Source organism: Ostrea edulis, chromosome 4 (assembly GCF_947568905.1).
Source record: "Ostrea edulis chromosome 4, xbOstEdul1.1, whole genome shotgun sequence".
Classification (NCBI taxonomy): domain Eukaryota; kingdom Metazoa; phylum Mollusca; class Bivalvia; order Ostreida; family Ostreidae; genus Ostrea; species Ostrea edulis.
Window position 1 is genome coordinate 62225527 of NC_079167.1, and position 23314 is coordinate 62248840.

At 33.1% G+C, this 23314-nt stretch overlaps 2 protein-coding genes across 2 annotated transcripts in view; one reads left to right on the plus strand and one right to left on the minus strand.

The window, feature by feature from the left end:
* LOC125668350 (GPI inositol-deacylase-like) overlaps positions 1 to 23314 on the minus strand; it is a 59240-nt gene that overhangs the window by 17316 nt on the left and 18610 nt on the right. The window contains exons 17-20 of the mRNA XM_056163276.1: positions 23166 to 23240; positions 21290 to 21521; positions 19978 to 20047; positions 17704 to 17848 (exon numbers count right to left, since the gene is read on the minus strand). Coding sequence (XP_056019251.1) covers positions 17704 to 17848; positions 19978 to 20047; positions 21290 to 21521; positions 23166 to 23240 — 522 coding nt within the window. The remainder of the gene's footprint in view (positions 1 to 17703; positions 17849 to 19977; positions 20048 to 21289; positions 21522 to 23165; positions 23241 to 23314) is intronic.
* LOC130054239 (uncharacterized) lies at positions 565 to 5495 on the plus strand. Its single transcript, XM_056163277.1, has 2 exons — positions 565 to 1012; positions 3921 to 5495. Exon 2 carries the CDS (start codon positions 3978 to 3980, stop codon positions 5247 to 5249), a length of 1272 nt encoding a protein of 423 aa, XP_056019252.1. The 5' UTR covers positions 565 to 1012; positions 3921 to 3977; the 3' UTR covers positions 5250 to 5495.

Genomic DNA, 23314 nt, shown 5'->3' on the forward strand with positions numbered 1-23314 from the left:
AAGTTAGAGATGTGAGAGGAGTTGATTATACAAAGTAGGTACCCCATTACAGGGACGACCGCCCACCTGCCTACCATTCCACATTTTATAAGCCGTTTGCATGTTGTGCAACCTGACCAAAAATTGTAAAAGTAGATCCCATTATTATTGCAGAAATTTAGAATTCAGTTAGTGATGCAAGGTTTCTCACATAAATTCGCACTATTTTCCAGAATTTGTTTGCTTTGCTATGATTTTGGAGTTGTCCTACAACATCCACATAGCATTTGAAATACTCTCGACTGACAGAGATTGCTGAATTAATTTTACTCAATGACAGCTTTAATTAATGTTCATTGAATTGAAATAAACAATAATATATCTCCATGTAGTCTTCATATACATAATATCTCCTTAAAATCACCCCCCCCTTTTAAAAAAAAAAAAAAAAAAAAAAAAAAAAACAATTAAAAATTTATAAACAAAATTTATGTCTGTCATTGCATGGTGAAAACTGTTGTCTAAAAACATCTCGTTGTATATATAAACCACATTATTAAAAGCATGTGTATTATGTGGTGTAACATTCTGACACTAATGCCATGACCTCCACAGGCTCGTATTTTCTCCAAGAGGTTTTGTTGCTCTGCTGTCAATCGGCAAACAAAATAACCAATCAGGGGATCAATACAATCAAATCTCTGGATTTGTCCTATCACAATTCTTCATTATTCAAACTGCAGTCTTGGACTTTAAATCCTTTTTTTCTGGTATCTATTTAGGCTGTTATTGATTTCATGGGGTGATACGCAACGTCATGGTTCATCTCCCAGTCAGGAATTCTATACCCATTCTTAGGTTTGGGATAAAACGACTTTGATAAGCTTTTAAAGTTTCAAAAAGTTTTGGAAGTTCTGCGATGAGGCACTTTTCGTGGATTAAGTAAAACATGTGTAAAAACTCCTCGTGGTGCGGCACTGTCCCTGTGTTCATGCACTGATCAAATGATACAGGTGTACATATTGATACTGAGGTGAGAATTCATTCATTTAAAAGTTAAACTTAAAACTCTTATTTTCTATACTTGGATATTTTATATTCGTTTAATACAAATGTAAAAATAAGAAAGAAAAAATCTTCAGATTTATCATTTAAAAAAAGAGAACTTTAAATCACATTTAGATATTTTAAAAGGAATACATACATGCATTACTGTTACAATAAAAAAAAAAGCATGGGGTCATTAATATTTGTGCTGACATAATGTACCAGTCTAAGATCTTTAGCAGCTCGGTAACCTTGAACACATTATTGCGGATTGCAATGGCATGATTATCTACCAGGGAAAGGCAAACATCAAATACACTAATCTGATATCTTAATCACATTAAACTGATCAAATAATGCCAGAAAGACCCAATTAATGTCTTTATATCCTCATGAATATAATCCTGCATTCAATTCATGCAAAGGAAAAATTCAAGTACCGTACTGTCATTTCATAAAATCTTTTCTCTTTTCAAGATTTCTTTAAAAGAGTTGTCAATTTCATAAATGGGCATAAATAATACCAAACCTTGGATTTTCCAGGTGACTGCTTGTTAAAAAGAATATATTTAAAACATTTCATAGTAAATTAACCACGCAATCCTTTTGAATTAATATTGACATAAATATTTCAATAGTTAGAAAAAGACTCGTTTCCAGTATTTGAATAGACTTAATATTGTATGAAGTATAGATTAGGTATTGCATATGAAGTATGAACAAAACTTCTTTGGACTGTTAATTTGCTATTGTTTTACTAGGTATGGTTCCATTGTCTTCCTACAGCCTAACTTGTAACAATTACATTCATCTTTAGAAATAATCATATTTAGAAATCATCTCTACGGACTTTAAAAATAATCGGTTAGTATTTGTGTTGGTAGAAGTCTGCACTGAATGACTTGATGCAGCATTAGGTCTTGGTAGAAGTGTTAAACACATTATAAGTAAAACCTGCTTAGGAGAAACACATTCATTTTATACCATATCTCAGTTTAGAACAAAATTGTGATCAAATCTTTGTACCACAGTCTATTCTGTTTTGTTTTTTTGCCAAAAGACAAGAGTAATTTGAAATATGTTGTTTAAGAGCACTTTGATTTCCATTTCCACAGAGAAAATATAAATGCGTGTAAAACACTTTTTAAAAAATAATGATCTAACATTTACCCAACATTGATTTGCTTTCTTCATATTTGCTGTACATGATTATAACATGTACTACATGGTAAAGGCTTAAGATTTGAACAATGAATACTCTTACCAGAAAACAAAATCCAATCTCAGATTATTTATCTTTTTAATGCCTTAAAAAAAAACCCAGTTACATTAAAACCAATGTTTGTAAGAATCTTCATACTCAACCACATAATGTATTAGACCTGCACATCTCAGAGTGATAAATTGCAGGATGGATAATAAATTTTATTTTATAATGAATTAATATCTGAAAACTTTTGACCAACTCCAAATTCATACACTGAAATCAATTTCATAATTCACAGATCATCTACCCTGTATTGTGACTTTTTAAAAGTAATTACAGGCTTCTACTGATTTGACCCATTCAGCATACGAAAATCACCTCATTCAAGACTGGAGATTTAAATCTGATGGACAGATTGAATTTTTTTTCCATAGGACTCACTGCATTAAATTTTATATCATTCGAAAATAATCCCTCTTAAATGACCATATCGTCAACCTTTACACAAACTAAGTTACCTAACAAATAAAAAAAAAATTCTTTTACTACAAATTAAAACCTCTTCCCCCATTATTGCTTAGTAAATACACCATAATAAAACAATTAATGTGTAATCTTGCTCCATGTTTGTACACACAATTGATTAATCCCTAATCCCCAAACATATATTTCTGATTAATCAGCTGTGTTTGCACAATTCCCGCATTTCTTTTCACTGCAAAACAGAAGGTAAATACCAGATTTTTTTCGTCATTTCATTTCTGATGGGAAATAAAACATTGCAAGGGATATGTCAAACATTCTGATAAATAATCTCACTCTACTCTTGTATTTTGGCACTTGATGGAGATATTCTTATTGTTTTCATCTTAACTACCGGGGACCCCTGCATGTGCACTGCTGGGAGACAGATAATGGTTCTCTATATATCACCTTTCCTCGGTCTTTTCTCCTCTATTGTTTATTGGTTTTCCTTTACACTCATTATTTCATGTGAATTTAAAATTTATTGTACAAGACAGGCTCTGTACAAAGAGACAACCCTGGACCATAAATTTAACTACTGGAGCTTGAAATTACACTAATACATAGTCAATAATTTCTTAAAATTTGATTTTTCTATAGGCATATAAAAATATGATTCCTCAAGAAAGATTTCCATTGATTTATGAAAGAGTCTGGGTTTAATTGAGATATCAAAATAATCAAATTATTCAAGAGGCCTATTTAGGAGAGAACTTAAAGAATTAGAACTGCATTTAAAGGGATTATTTTCATTCTATTCTATTAGATCAAACACTCTAGTCAAAGACAGAAGATTAAATTTGATTATTTTATGTACAGGCAAAATAAATGATAACCCTAAGAGGGGGCAGCATTTTTTCTTCTGAGTCAGGTGTACCTCCTCATATACTTTGACCAGACCACTCATTTAAAATGAAAATTTCTCTGTTTACCTAGTGATTGGATACACAAATGTTTTTAAACATTTCAAATTTGTCATCTTATGAAATGGAGAAAAAAGTGACATTTTGGGGCTTAAAAGTGGCAGGAGTTCTGGATGTGGGCCAACGCCTGACCATACAATGAGATAAATGCATAAATAATTAATCTGTGCACACATGAAAACATTTCGATTAAATACCAGTTCGCACAATGCATTTAAATTTTTTTCTTTAATTTTCAGAATTAGAATGGGGATCAGATAAACGACTAGTAGCCGGTGCTTGTATTATGAATCAATATGGATGCAAAAACACTTTCATATCACAACAAAGTCCAGGACTGGACCCAGATGTATATGCTTGCAGCAGACGGTCAGGTTTACAAAAATTCCAAAATTGTGACCTATCTACCACCTCAGAAACTTCATCAGATTGAAAACTGGAGGAAAAATGTTCGAAACAACTTGCGGCCAAAGTCCTCACAGTTTCCAAGACTAAACACACCTCGAGCAAACAACCGTGCTAAGTCTGCTACCGTGGGAAAACCATCCCAGTATGTGAACGATCGCAAGCGGATCTGGAGTGCCAGTTCTGGCCACCAACAACACTTCCTGTACAGCGACACCAATCTGAACGATGTGACCCACCACTTAGCTGAAACATCGCTTCACTACTCTGGCGAACGATCCTTCTATCAAAGAAACTTATTAGGGAAACAGTTATTGAAAATCAATACAAAACAGGTACAGCTAATCGACAGTGAGAATGGGGCTACTGAGGCGTTTGATAAAATTGATAAAACTTCCAAAGCCAGCAATGGTCTGAACAGTGAAGGAGAGGCAGACCATACCAGTGATAATATTGAGGCTGTGTCGGATGAAGTTGAATCCGAGTCTCTGAGCAGCATATCCAGGATGGAAGGCCGTGGGACACTCATCCATGTCAATGATCACGATATGATTCAGGTGAGGTCTCAATCCAACCAACTTCTCAATGTGATATCCATTGATGACTGTAAGATGTCCAGTCCAAACATCTACCAAACTGCCAAATTAAAAGTGGAGAAGAAAAAGGCCCTGTATCAAGATATTCCAGAAGAAGGATCTTTAACTGAAAGTGATGTGCCAAAATCCCAGTGTTCTAAAGACCATGAAACCTATTTTCATTCACAACGCTCAACCAAATCCGTTTTGGAGAGTCGAAACCAAATTCAGACTCGCAACGCCAAAATTTCAAGAGCCATAGACGAAATGGTTCATGAAAGGAAAGTGATGAATAACTTGGACAGGAATTTTGATGCTCGGATAGAGGCCACAGGAACTGGGGGCAGAATAATTCTCGACCGTGGTGAGGGAGGTACAACATTCAGAAGACTTAATAATGCCCTCAAACGACATGTGAATTCAGTATTAGCTCACCAAGCTTACAAGCAACTCAATCACTGGACTCAAGATGGTCACAGTATTCAAGATTTGAGCTCACACAATGGTAGTGAACTCAACATAGACAAAGTTGGGAAATCTCAAAAGAGCTCAAAGTCTCAAAGTATGGAGTCTATTGAAAATCGGTGAACATGGGCTTCCATTTCAACAGTATTAAAAATTGATTTTTTTCTGTATTTGTTAAATTGTTGCTTTGTTTAGAGTTTATTTATGCTGTACTATGTACCTATTTTTCATTATAAGTTTTGAAGTCATTGTTAACTAATATTCAGAGTTATTGTGGTGCATTGAATATTAAATTAGAACAAACTACCTAGTCTTTCAAAGTAGAGTTTGTGAGAACATTTGATTTCAATAAATGGAAATGAACTATTACTATGAATTGTTTAATTCATTTTATCTCAATTCAGGAACTTTATTTACTCACCCTTTAACAGTTTAAATAGAGCTCAACTAATAAGTGTTCAATCTTAATTACATGATGAGACCTTCCTTATCAGTTTTGATTGGAAATAAATATGAAGTTGTATCATTAATGAATTGATAATAAAGAACTTAGCATCAAAGATAATTAAGAACATGGCATCTGATAAAATTACTATATATATCTTCTGAGAGCTGATTCACTGCCTTGGAGTGATGTAATTATATGTGATGTCTAAATTTTTAGAAAGTTCTTTCTATTTGCACATGGGTAGCTTTCATATAGGCCAGAGTTCGAAAAGCAAACATGCATTAACAATTTTTTTTTTAAAACAGCAATTTTGCTCTTTCAATCTACTTTGTTAAGATGCGGCAAAATGTCTGGTTTCAGAGTGAATAATCTGCCATTTTCATTTTTGAATTAAGTTCGAATACATCCAGCATTCAAAATATTTGAACAAACTGTAATAATTACTTCTTTGTATTCTTGTTTGTTTTTCAATTGTGATTTGATGCACAACAGAAAAAAAATTAATATAAGCATGCATTTAAACTTTTATCATACATATAAAAAACTTGTCAACTGCAAATTCTAATATCAATAAAAAAGGTTTAGGAACAAATTTGAAAAAATGGTGCTGTTGTAATAGAAAAGGTACATTATTTACTCACAGGTATCTGAAATTTCATTATTCAATAAGTTGGTCGATACAGCTCAATAGCAAATAATATCCGGCCACTCTAAGTAAACAATACACAAACTACACATGTACATGTATACAGAGAATGTTTTTAGGGTTTACATAGTGTTTTTTGCTATAGGGTTTTCAGTGTATTTACATGTCGATATCATATAGGTAAATGGGTGCATTTTTGTTATCGGACTACATCTATCAACACATTAATCAAAGGACTAATTGTGGCAACAGCGATTTTTGCTCCTGAAGATTAATCATTTGTTGATTTCTCTGAATTTTATAATTTGTATACTAAAATACCAAGGAACAGCAATCTTAATTTCATCCTAGCTGATATCTATATTTCCCAATATGACATCACAGAGTTGTAATTTTCTAGTCTATGTTTTCTTTGAAAATCGTCGAAATCACAAGCAGCATGTGCTGACCAAAAGTATCTTCATATATATGTAACACTTAAGATATAAATTTCCTTTCTGAAAATACATGAGCATGTTAGCTTTTCATGAAAAGTATGCCAGCGTGAAATGAAGTGCTAACATACCTCATGAAGTATGCTGGTGGAAAGTTTTGCAGTTCCTGTCCTTGTGTGTTTTCAAAAATTAAAATTTCTGGGTATGTCTTGATTCCTTATACTTAAATCATAATTTAATTTGTATATCCAATCACCATAAACACACCTTTAAACAGTTTTTTTATTCATGTAGTTTCAAATTATGACCAGTATTAAAGTCCTGGTACATGAATACTGGTAACCAATCCCTACAGTACCAGATCCACAAAACCAGGGGATTCAGACCAGCACTTTAGGGCCCTACTGTACCCATCATCACACTGTACAAAGAAGATAACATATTCTTAAGAAATTCATTGGAAATCGAATCATGGATTCTGTGAAAGGTAAACATGCAGATGAGGGTACTTCCTGGAGATGAATTCACTGAAGAATTAATTCAGGATCAATTATTGGTATACAACAAAAGAAAACCTGGAGGAAATCAATGGTTTTTTGAAATGAATGAAAATATCAGATCCATAACCTTTGAAAGAATTAGAAGGAACTTCTTTGATATTTCAATGTAACTGAAAGATCTATTATTTTCAATACGGAGGAAAATTGACCAAAAAAACCAACAACAAACTATTCAACAATGATTCCTTGAGCCTTTACCAATTAAAAATTGCTGACACAATCTATAAATTTCAAACATCTTTAATGTTTTGCAAAAGTTGAAATGTTATACATGCACAATTATCCCCCCATTACCGTCAGTGTAAAACTAAACACAAAATCACAAAAATGTGTGTCTCATATTGCAATAAGACAAAAGGGCTACAACTCTGTGGCCTGTGCTAATGGTTGATAACCAGGATCGTGTTTCAATTAATAAATAACATTCTGAATACAGATGTATATAAATTCTATCCTAGATGAGAACTTAGGCATCAGATGTCATGACAAAAAAATGTATCAATTCTCTGTGTAGTATTCATTTGAATTATCTTGTATGTAAAATTAGAGCAGCATTCTTTTTTTCTGAGGGACTTTTCATAAAAATGGATTCAAATTTGAAAAAGCAGGACAGTTTGTATGACTTTCCCCATTATTTGAATGGAACATTAAGATTGGCTCGTGCCATTGATGACCTGGCCGGTTATAGGAATGTCATGGACAATTTCGGAGTAAATTATCACGCCAGAATAAATATGGCAAGCAGACGGATAAAAATTCCCACAGGAGAAAGTTGGCGATTTCAGCAGCTGAACCAGAATTTGAAGAACCATATTGAGTACATACAAGAATGCCAAGGTAGAGATGTGATTGACAAATGGTTGAAAAAATATCATGAATCAGCTGATAGAAAAAAATGACCCAAGGAAACTTTGACAGAACTGTGAAATCATGTAATGTTTGCAATTAATCATGGCAATTCTAGCTTAACAGTAATATAAATGTATCTCTGCTGTTTTCATTCTTTTTATGGTTATTTCTTAAGAATTGTGGACAGTCAAGTGAATTTAACAATGATATGCTTTACGTCAAGGAAGAATTGATCAGATATGAGGCACATCTGGATACAATTGAGATGATTGATTCAGGCAAAACATGAATTATATTGATTCAGAATCAAGACATTAGTATTCATTAAATAAGGAGAGGCAAGAAAGTTATGAGGTATCTGAAAATACTTGTTTAAACTTTGAAGGAAACAGTTCAAACAAAAATGCCATAACTGAACAGAAATTGTGTTCACAGCTGTCTTATATTGTATTTGTTTCCCCTTTTTGAAAAAAAAAATGTCCTGCTTTAAAATATTTTATGTATTGCTATCATTCTCAAGAATTTCTTTTGAATATTCTAAAGTACTAAACATTTTCCACAGTCTGATTAAAATCAAACCTCTCACCTTGCTCGACATACGGACAATCGCACAATTATCTGTACATAGAGCGAAGTGAGAGGTTTGATTTTGATGAGACTGCATTTCCCATGAAGTTTTTCTTGTGTGAGTTGACTTGAGTTTTAGTTTACACTCTATCATAAAGTTGGTAAAGGTGACTAAGTCATTGAATATTACAGTTTTACATTTTTTGCCCCCCCCCCCCCCCCCCCCACCCCAACAAAAACAACACAATCTTTACCTACTGACTTAAATGTTAAAATGGGGTGAGTTGAAAAGGGGAAACAATTCTTTCATCTTTCTAGACCCATTTTAATCTATTCTAGACCTAGTAATAAAACATATTAAACTCAACAAAAAAAGCTGTGTCATAATAGGCACACTGTTTTTCAATGGCAAACCAAATTACTGTGAAGAAACTAAGCTTTGAAAACATTTCATACATTTTCAATATATGATGAACATAACCTTGGGACAAGAATATCACTTACTATATAGGAAATATTTGTTACTCAGGATCATCATTAGAATTGGCTGGATGTGGAGGTGTCGTGAAGATATTGAAGTCAATTTTGAAGATTTTAGCTTTATCTGAATTGGAGGGAGAGTTTAAAATTCATCATTTTCACTCCCCTATTCCAGAAGATGCTGTATACATGTACTAAGTTTGGCTAAAATTGGTGTAATAGTTTTAGAGAGTTAAATAAAAGTTAACATATAAGCTTGGGTACTGTGACATTTTGCATGGCAGCAGATGAAGTTGGACAGTAAAATGTCTCCTAAGTGATATATCATATAAGTAAACTTGAAATGAATGACTAAATTTAGAATATTTCTGCTACATTAACTTCTAAAAGAAGTCTGAAAAATCTATTCATTAATTAAATCTTAAATAATTGTAAGCCTTTGAAACTCTTAAATTGATACAGATATCAAACATTTCAGTAACCTTAAAAATTCTCTGAGAAGAAGCGAGGAGAACCATGCACTTTGAGCACAATCATCCGAGAGAGACTTTAAATAACAGTCAACAAAGACTATAATTCTATTAGTGACACATTGAGAAAAAAAAAGGTGGAGTTATTCATACATGTTAATAATAAAGCTAATTGTTGTGTCTCTGACAATACCAGTCATAACTAATTATAATGTAAGAGCATCAATCATGGTGACTCTGTAAACTATGACAAATCAATATGGAACCTAAACAGTATTCACTGAACTTTAAATTTCTCACAGTTTTATAAACAGGCATTTCAAAGGTCTGGGAACATGTAGAAAGGAAAAGCTTAATACAAGCAAGTTTAAAATAATTGATTTTAAAATAACAATTGTATGGGGAAAATTAACTTCATTTATTGAATTCTGCAGATATTTTTGTCCCTGGGTTACAACCTAAGAAACTGACATCTGCATATAATGCATGCACGATTGAGAGAGTATTATTTCTGAAGTCCTTTGTAAATATTTGTTTAACCATAGATGCAGTGTCTACTTTTTCAAACATCCATTATATAACAATATCACACCAAATAACACTTGAAGCCAGCTAGACTTCCCGCCTATGACAACGGATTGAAAGGAGCACTACAAGTCAGCTGTGGAAAGTACTCCATGTCGATAATGTCGGTTCATTATGTTAAAATGAAAATGAAAACCATGCATATCCTTTATAATTTTTTTTTTAGACATTAAAAAAATCTCATACATGGGAACTCTTACAGATTATGTGAAAGAACAGGGTTTCAGGACCACTCTGACAGATTATAGTTTAATGATTATTGTTACATGTATATGGCAATTAAAGTAATAATATTTCATGAAATATTGAAGACAATAAGTTTACCTTAATGGAATCATGGTAGTTGGTCCTATTCATTGAAATGAGAGGACTATGGGCCACAATGCTCATCTGAGTCACCTTGGTTCTACTGTTATTCAGAAGATTTTGAAAAGGTTTTTTTACCCTCTTTAGTCTCTCCCACAAAAATGTTTGAACCCATATTATGACCTCACCCTAGCCCCACTTAGTTATGGTTTAACCGAATATGAATCTGCACTACCTGAGAATGCTTGCACGATACAATGATATGACTAATTCTGGCCCTGATGCTCTTGAGAATAATATATAAAAGAAGATTTACTTACATTTATTCATATGTAACACTTTTACAATCTATTCACTATTGTAAACCCATCCTACCCCCCCCCCCCCCCCTCTCCCCTACATACACTATGATTTGAACTTGAAAAATCTTCAGTTCCTGGGGATGCTTGCATATCAATATGACTAATCATGACCTTTTTGCTCTTGAGAAGAAAATTTTAAGAATGTTCCCATGTAAAATTCAGACACTCTATTGTCGCTCCATACTACCCCCACGACTATGATTTGAACATACTTGAATCTACACTAACTGAGAAATGTTTGCATATTAATATGACTTATCAAGGTCCTGATGTTTTGATAAGAAGATTTTGGTCACTTAAATCCACACTCATTAAGGAAGCTTTCACATAAGTTTGTCTTTTCTGGTCCAGAGGTTCTTGAAGATTTTTAAAATATGTCATCTTATTTTCATTATTTCTTCATTATCTCCCCATTTGAAATGGGCATGACCCTCCATTTGAACAATTTTAAATCTCCTTTACCCGAGGATGTTTTATGGTATGTTAGGTTGAAATTGGACCAGTGGTTTTGGAGAAGTAAACATGTATAAAGTTTACAGATGGATGGACAGAGACTGACAACAGGTGATGAGAAAATTCGCTGGAGCTTATAGCTCAGGTAAGCTAAAACCCAACAAACAATAATAAGATGTCAATTACACATGAAGCCAACTAGCATTGATTCCAAGGCTATCAGTCAATATCAAAGCCATAAAATGTGAAGGGAATACAAGCTGTAATTAGTTAATACAAAAGCCACAATACAGACTTTTCAAAATTCTTGTCTACCAGTGATAAAATATAAATATAAATTGATTTGTCTACTAGTGATAAAATATAAATAGTTTTTGTCTACCAGTGGATAAAAAATAAATAGTTCTTGTCTACCAGTGATAAAATATAAATAGTTTTTGTCTACCAGTGATAAAATATAAATAGTTTTTGTCTACCGGTGATAGAATATAAATAGTTTTTGTCTACCAGTGATAAAATATAAATAGTTTTTGCACAGCTCTGGACTGCCAGTGAAAAGTTTAAGGATGCGTTCATAGTTGCAATTTGTATAATGTATGATAAAATATATATGGGACAAACCTTTTTTCCAGTTTGTTGGATTTCAGCCAATCAGAAAGCTCAGAATTATTCATTCTTAGAACATTACGTTCACCTCTTACATGCTTTGAGGCTAATATAACATTTGATTTTTCTAATACTGGACCAAAAACAAATTTTGAATTTCCAAATTGTTGTTTCTTTGTCTTCCAATGAAAACTCGCATCTCTAATCACTTTCAACTACATTTAGGTATTGCAAAAGAAATGTAAACAAAGATAACCAATCAAGTATTATCTGATTAGCTCTAGTAGTTGGTTAAGGTTTTGGTAATTTAATTATTTTGACAAGGTCTTACACTTTAGCTGTAAACAATGATGGTTGACCAGACATCGTTTCCTAGGCTCTAGTAGCTAGTTTTGAAATTTTAAAAATCAGTAAATCATGTTTGAAAATTATGATTACCTAGGTAAAGCATAGAATACATAATAAAATTGTGGTGTGTCTCAATATATATTACACCATATTGAAGATCCAGTTATTATGTGACAATTAAAATGCAATTACATGTATCAGTAATTCAGAGGTAGTACTATAAATCACATTTTATTTGCACGATCAATATATATGCGTAATTTCTTCTTGCAAATAAACTCTTACACATACACATAGAATTAATGATTCACAAAAGTTATGTCTCATGAATAAATACATTATTATATCCTCGTGAAAATAATGTTTCGCAAAATAAAAGTGATCTCAGCTACTCTGCACTTTAATCGTTTGAAACACAACAAATAATTGAAATTTTTTGTTGTTGAGACGCACACTCATAGCAAATGGAATGTTTAAAACAAAACGCTTCCCTTCAATCTTTCAGATTTCGAACACCAATCCTGTTCAGAACTTGATCACATGACAGAAAAATGACATTAAGAATTACTTGTGATGAATCTTAAGTCAGCATTTACTTTCCAAGTACATTATGTAGGGGGTTGAAATATAAAACATAAAAGTCTATGTATGCATGAGTTTATTGATTTTGAAAGTAAATCCTGAGTAAGTCAATGTGCTTCTGTTCTTCTTTGTCATAAAAATAGATTTCATTTTTTCTGTAAGATATATAATGCCACCTGATCTAAAAAATATAGTGAGAGAATCTGGAATTTACATAGATATATCTGTAACTATTACAATGAAGAAAATATGTCCCTGGCCTCTAAAACCTCCAAAAACATCCTTGGATACAGATTGCATGGTTTCCTTTCAATGCTCTTAGCCACATGAATTTTGCTCCAGCGACATTTGTAGGGTAATAATTTGGCCCATGATTGGCCATTAATTCAATAGCCGTTTCATCAGCACTTTTCTGCTTGAGTGCATTCTTGCTCTAGGTAAATTATAAAAGAATAAAGGTGCAGTTAACACACTATCTAAAATCAATTTAATTTGCAAAGGAAATGAAACAAATGAAGTGTATATGAAAGGAAAATATGTATGAACTGCGTAACAATACTGTGTGGATGACAAGTGAATACTACAATGGATTTCTAGTCTCATTCACCATACACAATAAACTTATTGTCATCATCATATTGGACTGCAGGCTATATAGGTGATTTTCTAAATCCAATTCACATATGCAGTATTAAACAATTCACTTTTTGGTAAACATGAAAATAGTTGACAGAGACAATTCACCAATTAGCAATCTAATTATCGATTAAAAGAACAATACCAGAACAACAAGCAGATTACGGCATGTCTTCTTTAGAAAGGACACATTAGACAACCATGTGATAATGCAGCTTAAAATACTTTGATGTTAGTAAACCAACTACGATACTTCACTATTCCCCTCAAAATTTTAATTCTTTTTTTAAGCTGATGACAGCGTCTTCAATATCCAACTTATAAATCTGTGATATTGCCTTATAGTGACAAGATACTGTGGGGATAACCTAATAAAGATATCTCCAACTTTGAAGAGTTCTAAATGTGTAAAGAGGGCATTCAACAATTCACCGCCTTATCAGTCGAGATGTGTAGACTTATTTTCATTATCTCTTCAATAAGCCCCCTAACAACACCAATAAACTCATCTTCTTTCATTGGACTATTGGCAATAAGTTGTGTCAACAAACGACCGCTGGGAGATGTGACAGCTCCACTGATGTGTTTATCAACTGGTAAATACTGTAGCAAAATGGGCTTTTAATATCACATACCTAAAGTGTCATTCATTTTGAAATGACATCAATGAGTGTCAACAAAACCACCTGCTAATTTTGAATAAAAATGTTGTATTTTTTTTCACTTAGAATTACGTTGAAAGAGACATACATTTACTTTTATCTGATGTCACTACCCCCCCCCCCCCCAAAAAAAAATCAATTACAATTTTTATACAGGAGTCCAAATGATAATCTGAACACAACAATTCAACCCATTGGTAATCAGCATTCTGTTCCTTTTGATCATCATTTGATAATTTTACTATTACTTTCATTGTTCAATACGTTTTTGATGCTGTTGATTTTGAAAAAGTTTTGTGATTTCAAAAATTTGAAAAATGTTTTTGAAAATCCACATTTCATTTTCACTACTTCTCGCATATGTTGTGGCACAATATGCCTGAAGTTTCTCCTTCATAGCAATTAATATTTTTGTAAGGAGTAAAGATAGGGGCTTGGTAGAACATTTCCTGGATTCTGCAATGTATTTCTTTTTTTAAGGGATTTGTGAAGGTTTGGAATCCAGTATAGGAAATTAGGTAAGGTAATTCATATTCATTTGTCCAATATTAAATAGGTTTACAACTAAAATGTGATTTTGAAGAATATGGTTTTTCAGAAGGGAAGGAGTATACATGGGATTACCAAATGTGGAATTTAAGCTAGGTTTGTTACAAGCATTCTCAGCTGGAACCAATACATATTCCTCATGTAACCTATCCAATTCTTTCTTCACTTCTGGTATACTAAACACGGAAGGATGTATGGTACATATTTGTTTGAACCTGTCTAATATGAGATTTTAATACTCCTCCTATACTTTTTATCCATTCTGACAGAGTGTCTAGTTCTTTCTTGTCTCTTGGAATTCCAGTATTTGATTTGTTATCAAACCTGTTTTATGAAAATTTTAAAGAATGTCCTTAAATCAACCCATAGAAGAACTTCATGAAAGAATGTGAAAAAAACCACACAGTAAAGAAAAGATCTGAAAACTTGTGCAAATATCAAAATATAACATTCTCATATTTGCTATACTTTCTCAGTTCTAAACCTGAAATGCTTGAACTGAGACACAGAAATTATCTAATTCACTGTTTAAAGAAAGTCTATTTATTCAAACTTGACAGTTAAATCAAAGTTTTCAATACAACACTGTGTCTTTTAAAGAAGAAAAAAAATATTCATATACAAGTATAAATGGTAAAAAAATAAATAAACCCTGCTGTGATGATATAGACCTGACACAAATGTTTAAAAAGAAAGGTAAACAAATAATGTTTCAAAAACATATATGCCCCCATGAGGCAATACTGAAAAAGAGCAATGATATATTTAGAGTGTCTGTAGTGATAGTGAAAAATTTGGGTTATCTACTAGTCAGAGGCAACCATGGTAAGTTTGATCTCTCAAGATACTGAACATACATTTCCAAATATAAACCAGTCATTTGAGTTGTGACCTTTGACCTTATCACTTGCAAATCAATGGGGGCCATCTACTCTCTTGGGGCACCAGTGTACCAAGTTTGATGTCTGTCAAGTAAAGGGTTCTCAAGATTTTGAGCACATGAAATCTTATGTCTGGAGTAGTTTGACCATTGACCTTCACCTTGTGACCTCAAAATCAATAGGGGCCATCTACTCTCTAGGGGAAACCATTATACCAAGTTTGCTAACTGTCAAGCAAAGGATTCTTGGATATTGAATGGACATTTTTTGTCCATAATAATTTGACCATTAACTTTTGACCTCAAAATCAATAGGAGCCACCTATTCGTTAGGTAAAACTAGTGCACCAGATTTAATGTTTCTCAAACAAGGGGTTTTCCAGATATTGAGCAGACCATTTCTTACTGTGTCCAGTTTGACCCTTGTCCTTGTAGTCTCAAAATTGATAGGTTTGATGTCCGTCAAGCCAAGCATTCTTAAGATGATATTGAACAGACAATAGCTAGCTTACCAAATAAAGTTTGTTTGACCCGCGACCGTTGACCTGAAAATCAACTGGGGTTATCTACTCTTTGGAGGCAACCACTGTACCAAGTTTGGTAACTGTCAAGCAAAGGATTTTTTTAAGATATTGAGCAGACAATATTTTATATATATTTCCAGAATAGTTTGACCATTTACTATTAACCTTTTGATCTCAAAATCAAAAGTAGTCAACAACTTCTTTGGTAGAACTAGTGTACCAACCTAGTGTCTGTCAAGCAAAGCATCTCTAGATATTGAGCTGACATGATTTTACAATGGCCAGTTTGACCCTTGACCTGAAAATCAGTTGGGGTCATCTACTCTCTAAGGCCTAAGGGGCAGCCATTGTACCAAGTTTGATATCTGTCGAGTGAAGGGTTCTTTAGATATGGAGCGGACAAGACTGTCTACAGACCAACAGACTTAACATTTTAACTTAAAAATCAAAAGGAGTCATTTACTCTGTAGTGATAACCACTGTACCAAGTTAGGTAACTGTCAAGCAAAGGGTTCTCTAGCTATAGAGCGGACAAGACTTGGTCTACAGATTGACCAACAGGTGCAAAACAAAATGGGGGATAATCAAAGATGAGTTGCACTTGACATTTGTGAATAAATAAAGAGCAAAGGGATATCATTCCTTGAGAAAAGCTAACTGCATCCAATGAGTTAGAGAATATCCAAAACAAACACCTTATCTACATATGTTACAATATGTCTTAATGTCAAATTTTTCTCTTCTTAACAATTTACATACAGGATTGTTACCCTTTCTTTTCGATCAGATGAGCTAGATTATAACTACAATAACAATGTGGAACACTATGGTCGCTATATATCACATGATTAAATAGTTAGGTACAGTAAGTTCAGATACAGGTGTACTGTTGGATAGGGCTCTTTTTCTCAGTATTGTAAGTATTTTACAAAACAGTCCATGAAATTAATACAAAACTCATATTTTGAATTCAACTAAACTTTCGCCCAAACTTTTATCAAAGAATTTATCATAGCAGTCTTCTCGAAATGCTCAACAAGACATGATCACCAACAGTTATAGTCATCTTTGTAGTGATCCATTCTTACAGTAGTAAGGTAACGTTTTATACCTTTATATCTAATTTCAAGTGAAAAGACATTTCCATGTATCTTCATTGTCATCCACAAGTTATGTCCCCTGTCTGGTGCACAACAGTGACTACTTAAACCCAATCAATCTGCAAAGTTCTTTAGTTTGTGCAAAATTTGTTTTGGTACCATGTAACCAATAACCATAGGAATTAGTAAATCATTTTTGTGTTATCCTGTCTTGTAAGGTATTAAGACGGGGAGTTATTTTCTCTGCAAATTGCAATCTTTATAAAAATATGCACCTCATTATATATTGCACGTACATTAAAGAAGATAATGTATCAATCCCTCATACAATAATCTCTAATACAGCTATATGTGCAACACTGACAGGTAGAGGAGTTATTTCCCTTGCCTAATATCAATTGCAAATTTGATTTCATGTCACTTTGAACTTCAGTTTTTTTTTATTGGTCCTGTTGTGAAATTATGACAAACGTAAATGTTTGAAAGCAAGGTCTACCTGCACCATTGGACAGTGATCACCTGACACCTACCTGACCCAGCATGTGCACAGGGGACACCAGTATTTTGAGTTGGTAGGTACATGAGGGGTCTGTGTACACTTTGAGCTGGATGTCTTCATTATAGTCCATGTTACCACTCTGTAGCTTCACTGGTAGGTACCCAATCTCATTCAACCTGAAATCCAAATACAGATCCTGAATAGGCCACTTGTGAAACAAAGGTAGAACTACAACCTATAAATTCATTAAAGGACACATCTCGTGTTTTCAAAGTATACAGAATAATATGTGTTTTGTCTTCCGTATGCTTATAGAAATTAATTGTAATAGTTCGCTCGCTGAAGTTTTGTGATAATTAGCCACAATACGGACTTAAATCTAAGCCCCGATTTCAAAAAGCCTAGTTAATTAGATAGGTAGTCACGTGGTACAGTGACGTCATATGCGACCTTCGTTGATCAACTTGTTGTAAAAGTAGTGTTAGAAATTTTTAAAAACTCGGGTTTTAGGGGCCTAATTTATTTACCATGGATAACATTTATTTCGATGTTAACAAATTTCCCGAGTTTTATATCATTTAGCCATCAGTGCATACAAATAGCGACCCAAATGTAGCGAGAAAAGCGAGTATGAAGTCTGCATAAATTTGCGAGTAAATAATGTTTACATGGGATCAATATCTAAACACTATTTGGTAATGCCATTTCTGTAAACAACTGTAATTAGCGTTGTTGCTTTTCTAAAATAAACAGTGCAATTATTATTAAATTTATTTTTGGAGAAGTTAGATAGGCCTAAATTATGATACGATTATGTATCATTCACAACTAGGCCTACTGTCACGGGTGCATTTCGAAAAGAAAATAATAATAATAATGATCAAACTTATTGTGAAAATCACAATACTTTAAAATTATATTATTCAAGCAATTTTATTAATCATATTTTGTTATCTACACGTTGTTACTTAGGAAATGGGAGCGCGGCGTGCTGTTGTTGTAAACACGTACGCGTTCCTTTAAAAAAAAATGAAAGCATTATAATTCAATTCAAAGTTGTGAAATATCATATTTTATTATTTATAATTGAAAGTTCAATTATCTTTTATCTTTAAATTTCTTTTTTAAAACTACCAGTTGGTAGACATTGCTAGCGAAGTTCTGCCAATATGTTGTTACAAGGTGAAGGTCAGTTGGTGCGAGTGTGTATTGAATTTGAGAGCAGAACGGAAAGCATATGCCGTTGGCCTATATGTAACAGTGCGTAGCTTCGATAGAACCATTTTCTCGCAGTTTATCTACGTCTTTGTCCAAGTGCTTGTTTAAAAAAGTACAGGGACAAATTCTACTGGGTTTTTTTAAGACAAAGTTGTTGTGCCGACAAAAATATTCACAGCTTGTCCTGGCATACCTTCCTTCGAAAATTGAAAAATAAACAGTCTTAATCCTTTCTACTGACAGCATGTACATCTTAAATGTCACAAAACACATTGATGAAGTGTTATTTACATGCCGTTAATGTGATAATTGTTTGTTTGTCAATTAAATCCAATCTGTTTATGAAATGGCTAACAACTGTTTTCAAATCTTCTTGCTCGAGGTCGCATATGACGTCACAGATAATGGCGCGTAAAATATCGAAGAAAATATGCATATCGCAAGATTTGAATTTCATCGCTTTCAAACTCGAAAACTACACAAACTGTTTCATTTAAAACACATGTAAAGTAGTTTTAGACATGAAATGTATTAATTTTGCTGAAAAAATTAAAAAGTTTAAAAACATGCGATGTGTCCTTTAAACAAGGAGATCTAGAGTATGCACATGTATTATGAACTGTAAAAATAACATTTGTTTGGTTAAAAGTAATTTTTGTGATTTATCATCACTTGCATACATCATGGCCATCATTTGTTTTCAGCAGGACTTATCATTTTATTAGAAGTGCATCCAAATAATTGGCGATCCAGGTTAGAATAAGTCCTCAGTACCCCTTGCTTGTCGTAAGCAACGAAATGTACGGTCCTTTAGATGAGACCACAAAAACCGAGGCCCCGTGTCAAAGCAGGTATGGCACGATAAAGATCCCTCCCTGATCAAAGGCCGTAAGGGCCGAGCATAGGCAAAAATTTTGCAGACCTTCACAGACAATGATGACGTCTTCACACGATCGAAACAATTCTCGAGAGGGACGTTAAACAATATACAACAATTCATATGGAGGTCATTGCACTGTTTGCTGTTTAAAATAGGACCTTTGTTGCATATTTTGATTAGTATCCACTTAATTTTATCATTGCTTACTTGTTAAATGAAAATGTGTCTTCATTACTGCCTGGTATCTGCAGCTTCATCATATAACCATCATGTAAATCTAAAATAACCAGTGATGATATAAAATAACCAGTGATGACATGAAATAACCAGTGAGGACATAAAATAACCAGTGATGACATAAAATAACCAGTGAGGACATGAAATAACCAGTGATGACATGAAATAACCGGTGATGACATGAAATAACCGGTGATGACATAAAATAACCGGTGATGATATAAAATAACCGGTGATGACATAAAATAACCGGTGATGACATAAAATAACCGGTGATGACATAAAATAACCAGTGATGATATAAAATAACCAGTGATGACATGAAATAACCAGTGAGGACATAAAATAACCAGTGATGATATAAAATAACCAGTGATGACATGAAATAACCAGTGATGACATAAAATAACCAGTGATGACATAAAATAACCAGTGATGATATGAAATAACCAGTGATGATATAGAATAACCAGTGACAACATGAAATAACCAGTGATGATATAAAATAACCAGTGATGACATAAAATAACCAATGACAACATGAAATAACCAGTGATGATATAAAATAACCAGTAATGATTTAAAATAACTAGTGATGATGAAAAATAACCGGTGACAACATGAAATAACCAGTGATGACATGAAATAACCGGTGACAACATGAAATAACCAGTGATGATATAAAATAACCAGTGATGATGTGAAATAACCAGTGATGATATAAAATCATCATTATGTAAATCTAAAATAACCAGTGATGACATAAAATAACTAGTGATGATATAAAATAACCAGTGATGATATGAAATAACCAGTGATGATACGAAATAACCAGTGATGATATAAAATCATCATCATGTAAATCTAAAATAACCAGTGATGACATAAAATAACTAGTGATGACATAAAATAACCAGTGATGATGTGAAATAACCAGTGATGATGTGAAATAACCAGTGATGATATGAAATAACCAGTGATGACATATAATAATGAGTGAGGACATAAAATAATGAGTGAGGACATAAAATAACCAGTGACGATATGAAATAACCAGTGATGACATAAAATAACCAGTGAGAACATTTATATGAAAGCAGTGTATACAAAAAATATGCCTAATAATCCAAAGCTCAACACAAACAGAACATTAATCAAAGCAAAGCATCAAAAATTCAAAACTTAATAATCACTTAGATACAAACCATCACAAACCTTTGACTGTATTAATGTTCAATAATTTCATTCATTAAACTGTATCAACATTTATGGTTTCTCAAACCTGGTTTAGTTGCTAAGCATTTCTTTGGCTCAAGCTTCACAGTAAAAGCTTTGAGAATTTGATCCATGTTTAGCAGATGAAGGTCATAGAAGAGGGTGTCATTAAAGAGTGTTAGGATTCCCGTCCCCTGGGTCACACTCTCGGGGTAGGTCATCAACATATCCAGAAACCCTGGCATTCGGTAGCTGAGGTGTCTGTCATCCCTCCGGTAAATATCCCCCATCACTTCTACCTGTTGCAAAAAATGGTAGCTCAGAAGATGTCAATTCATTGTCTTTATCAAAGAAAGTGCTTCACACATTCCTCACGCAATATTTCACATTAAAACTACTTAACAGTGTATATTGAGGTATACTAAACAATAAAAGAATGGCTTTTGTCTAATGGCTCTACAGAAACGAATTTCAAAATATTCCAATTGTACTTGTAATATTTTTGGTATGTCTGTGAACATCAGGAAAACATGCTTTAAATGTGACGTCAATAAAAAAATTTCCGAAAGATATGATGTAATATATGAACGTCATATTCAAGATATCTTACACTGATGTAAAAAATGAGTGAAAACTGAAAAGAGAACAACTTTTCAACTGAACAAAGAGCTTACAGATAAGTTTGCGCGTTATTAGAGTTTATGTCAAATGACATTAAAGCTGATTTGGACAAAATTTACTCTCATATACATCAGTATTAAGGTGGACACGTCATTTCAAATAAATTGGGCAGAAAGTCACTTGAAGATGAATCTTGTTCTGGTTGGCACATATACGAAAAAAGACACCATTGCTGTGAACACTGCAATTGCTGAAGATATACCATGGAAGACCTTGCAAAAATATTACATTGATTCATCAGCTGTTTTTCGCATTCTAAAAGAACAGTTTTAAAAAGTTTCAGAAAGTTTACACTACAGTCCATGGGTCTCCCATCTCCTTACTGAAGAGCAAATACGCATCCATGTAGAAATGGCCACTCAGTTACTTTGCTATGATCAACGGCGATTAAATGAGATTGTTACTGGTGATGAAACTTGGATTTATTTTTTAACCCGACACTTGGTGCAATAACAAGGTTTGGATCGGAGAAACTGACTAAAGGCCCCAGATCGTGCATAGTCTGTTCGCAAAATGGATAATTTATTCAAGTCAATGGAGAGTATTGATGCAAACATTTTTAAAGTAAAAACGATACATTTTTAAAAGTGCATTGGTATTCAGAACATTTCAAATATCCCCTCATAATAACAAATCTATAACATATCACATAATAACAAATTTATAACATATCACATAATAACAAATTTACCTGGATTAATCGAGTAACATGTCCTGTCCAAATATCCCCTCATAATAACAAATTTACCTGGATTAATCGAGTAACATGTCCTGTCCAAATATCCCCTCATAATAACAAATTTACCTGGATTAATCGAGTAACATGTCCTGTCCAAATATCCCCTCATAATAACAAATTTACCTGGATTAATCGAGTAACATGTCCTGTCCAAATATCCCCTCATAATAACAAATTTACCAGGATTAATTGAGAAAACTTTAATAGCTTTATAATACTAACTTTATGTATTGCTTTCAAAGTTTCCCAAGAAAAGAGATATTAACTGTTCATTTTAACATGATAAAAACAAGCTACATGTAAATGGAAAAGAAAATTATGTACTTTTTGGATGGAAATTAGTATGTTTATTGAGAAATTCTACAATGGAACTTCGATTGGTCAGTTTGGTGAATAGGTTAAAGCAAGTGTTTCTGAGAAAATTTTTATTGTTCTATCATTTGAAAATTGAAGTATGCCCTTTCCATGAACAATCTTACTCCCTGTTTCCATAAATCCTTTCATAAAACACTAGATAATATACCTTTTCATGAGTTCTAGGTACCATGATTACAATGTGAGTCATTGCTTTGTGTTTCCTCAGATTGATGTGTACAACCTGCAAAATACAGGGGATAAATAAATGAGTATGGGAAAATAAAGAGAACGTCAAAATTGTGAAGTTTCCCAATT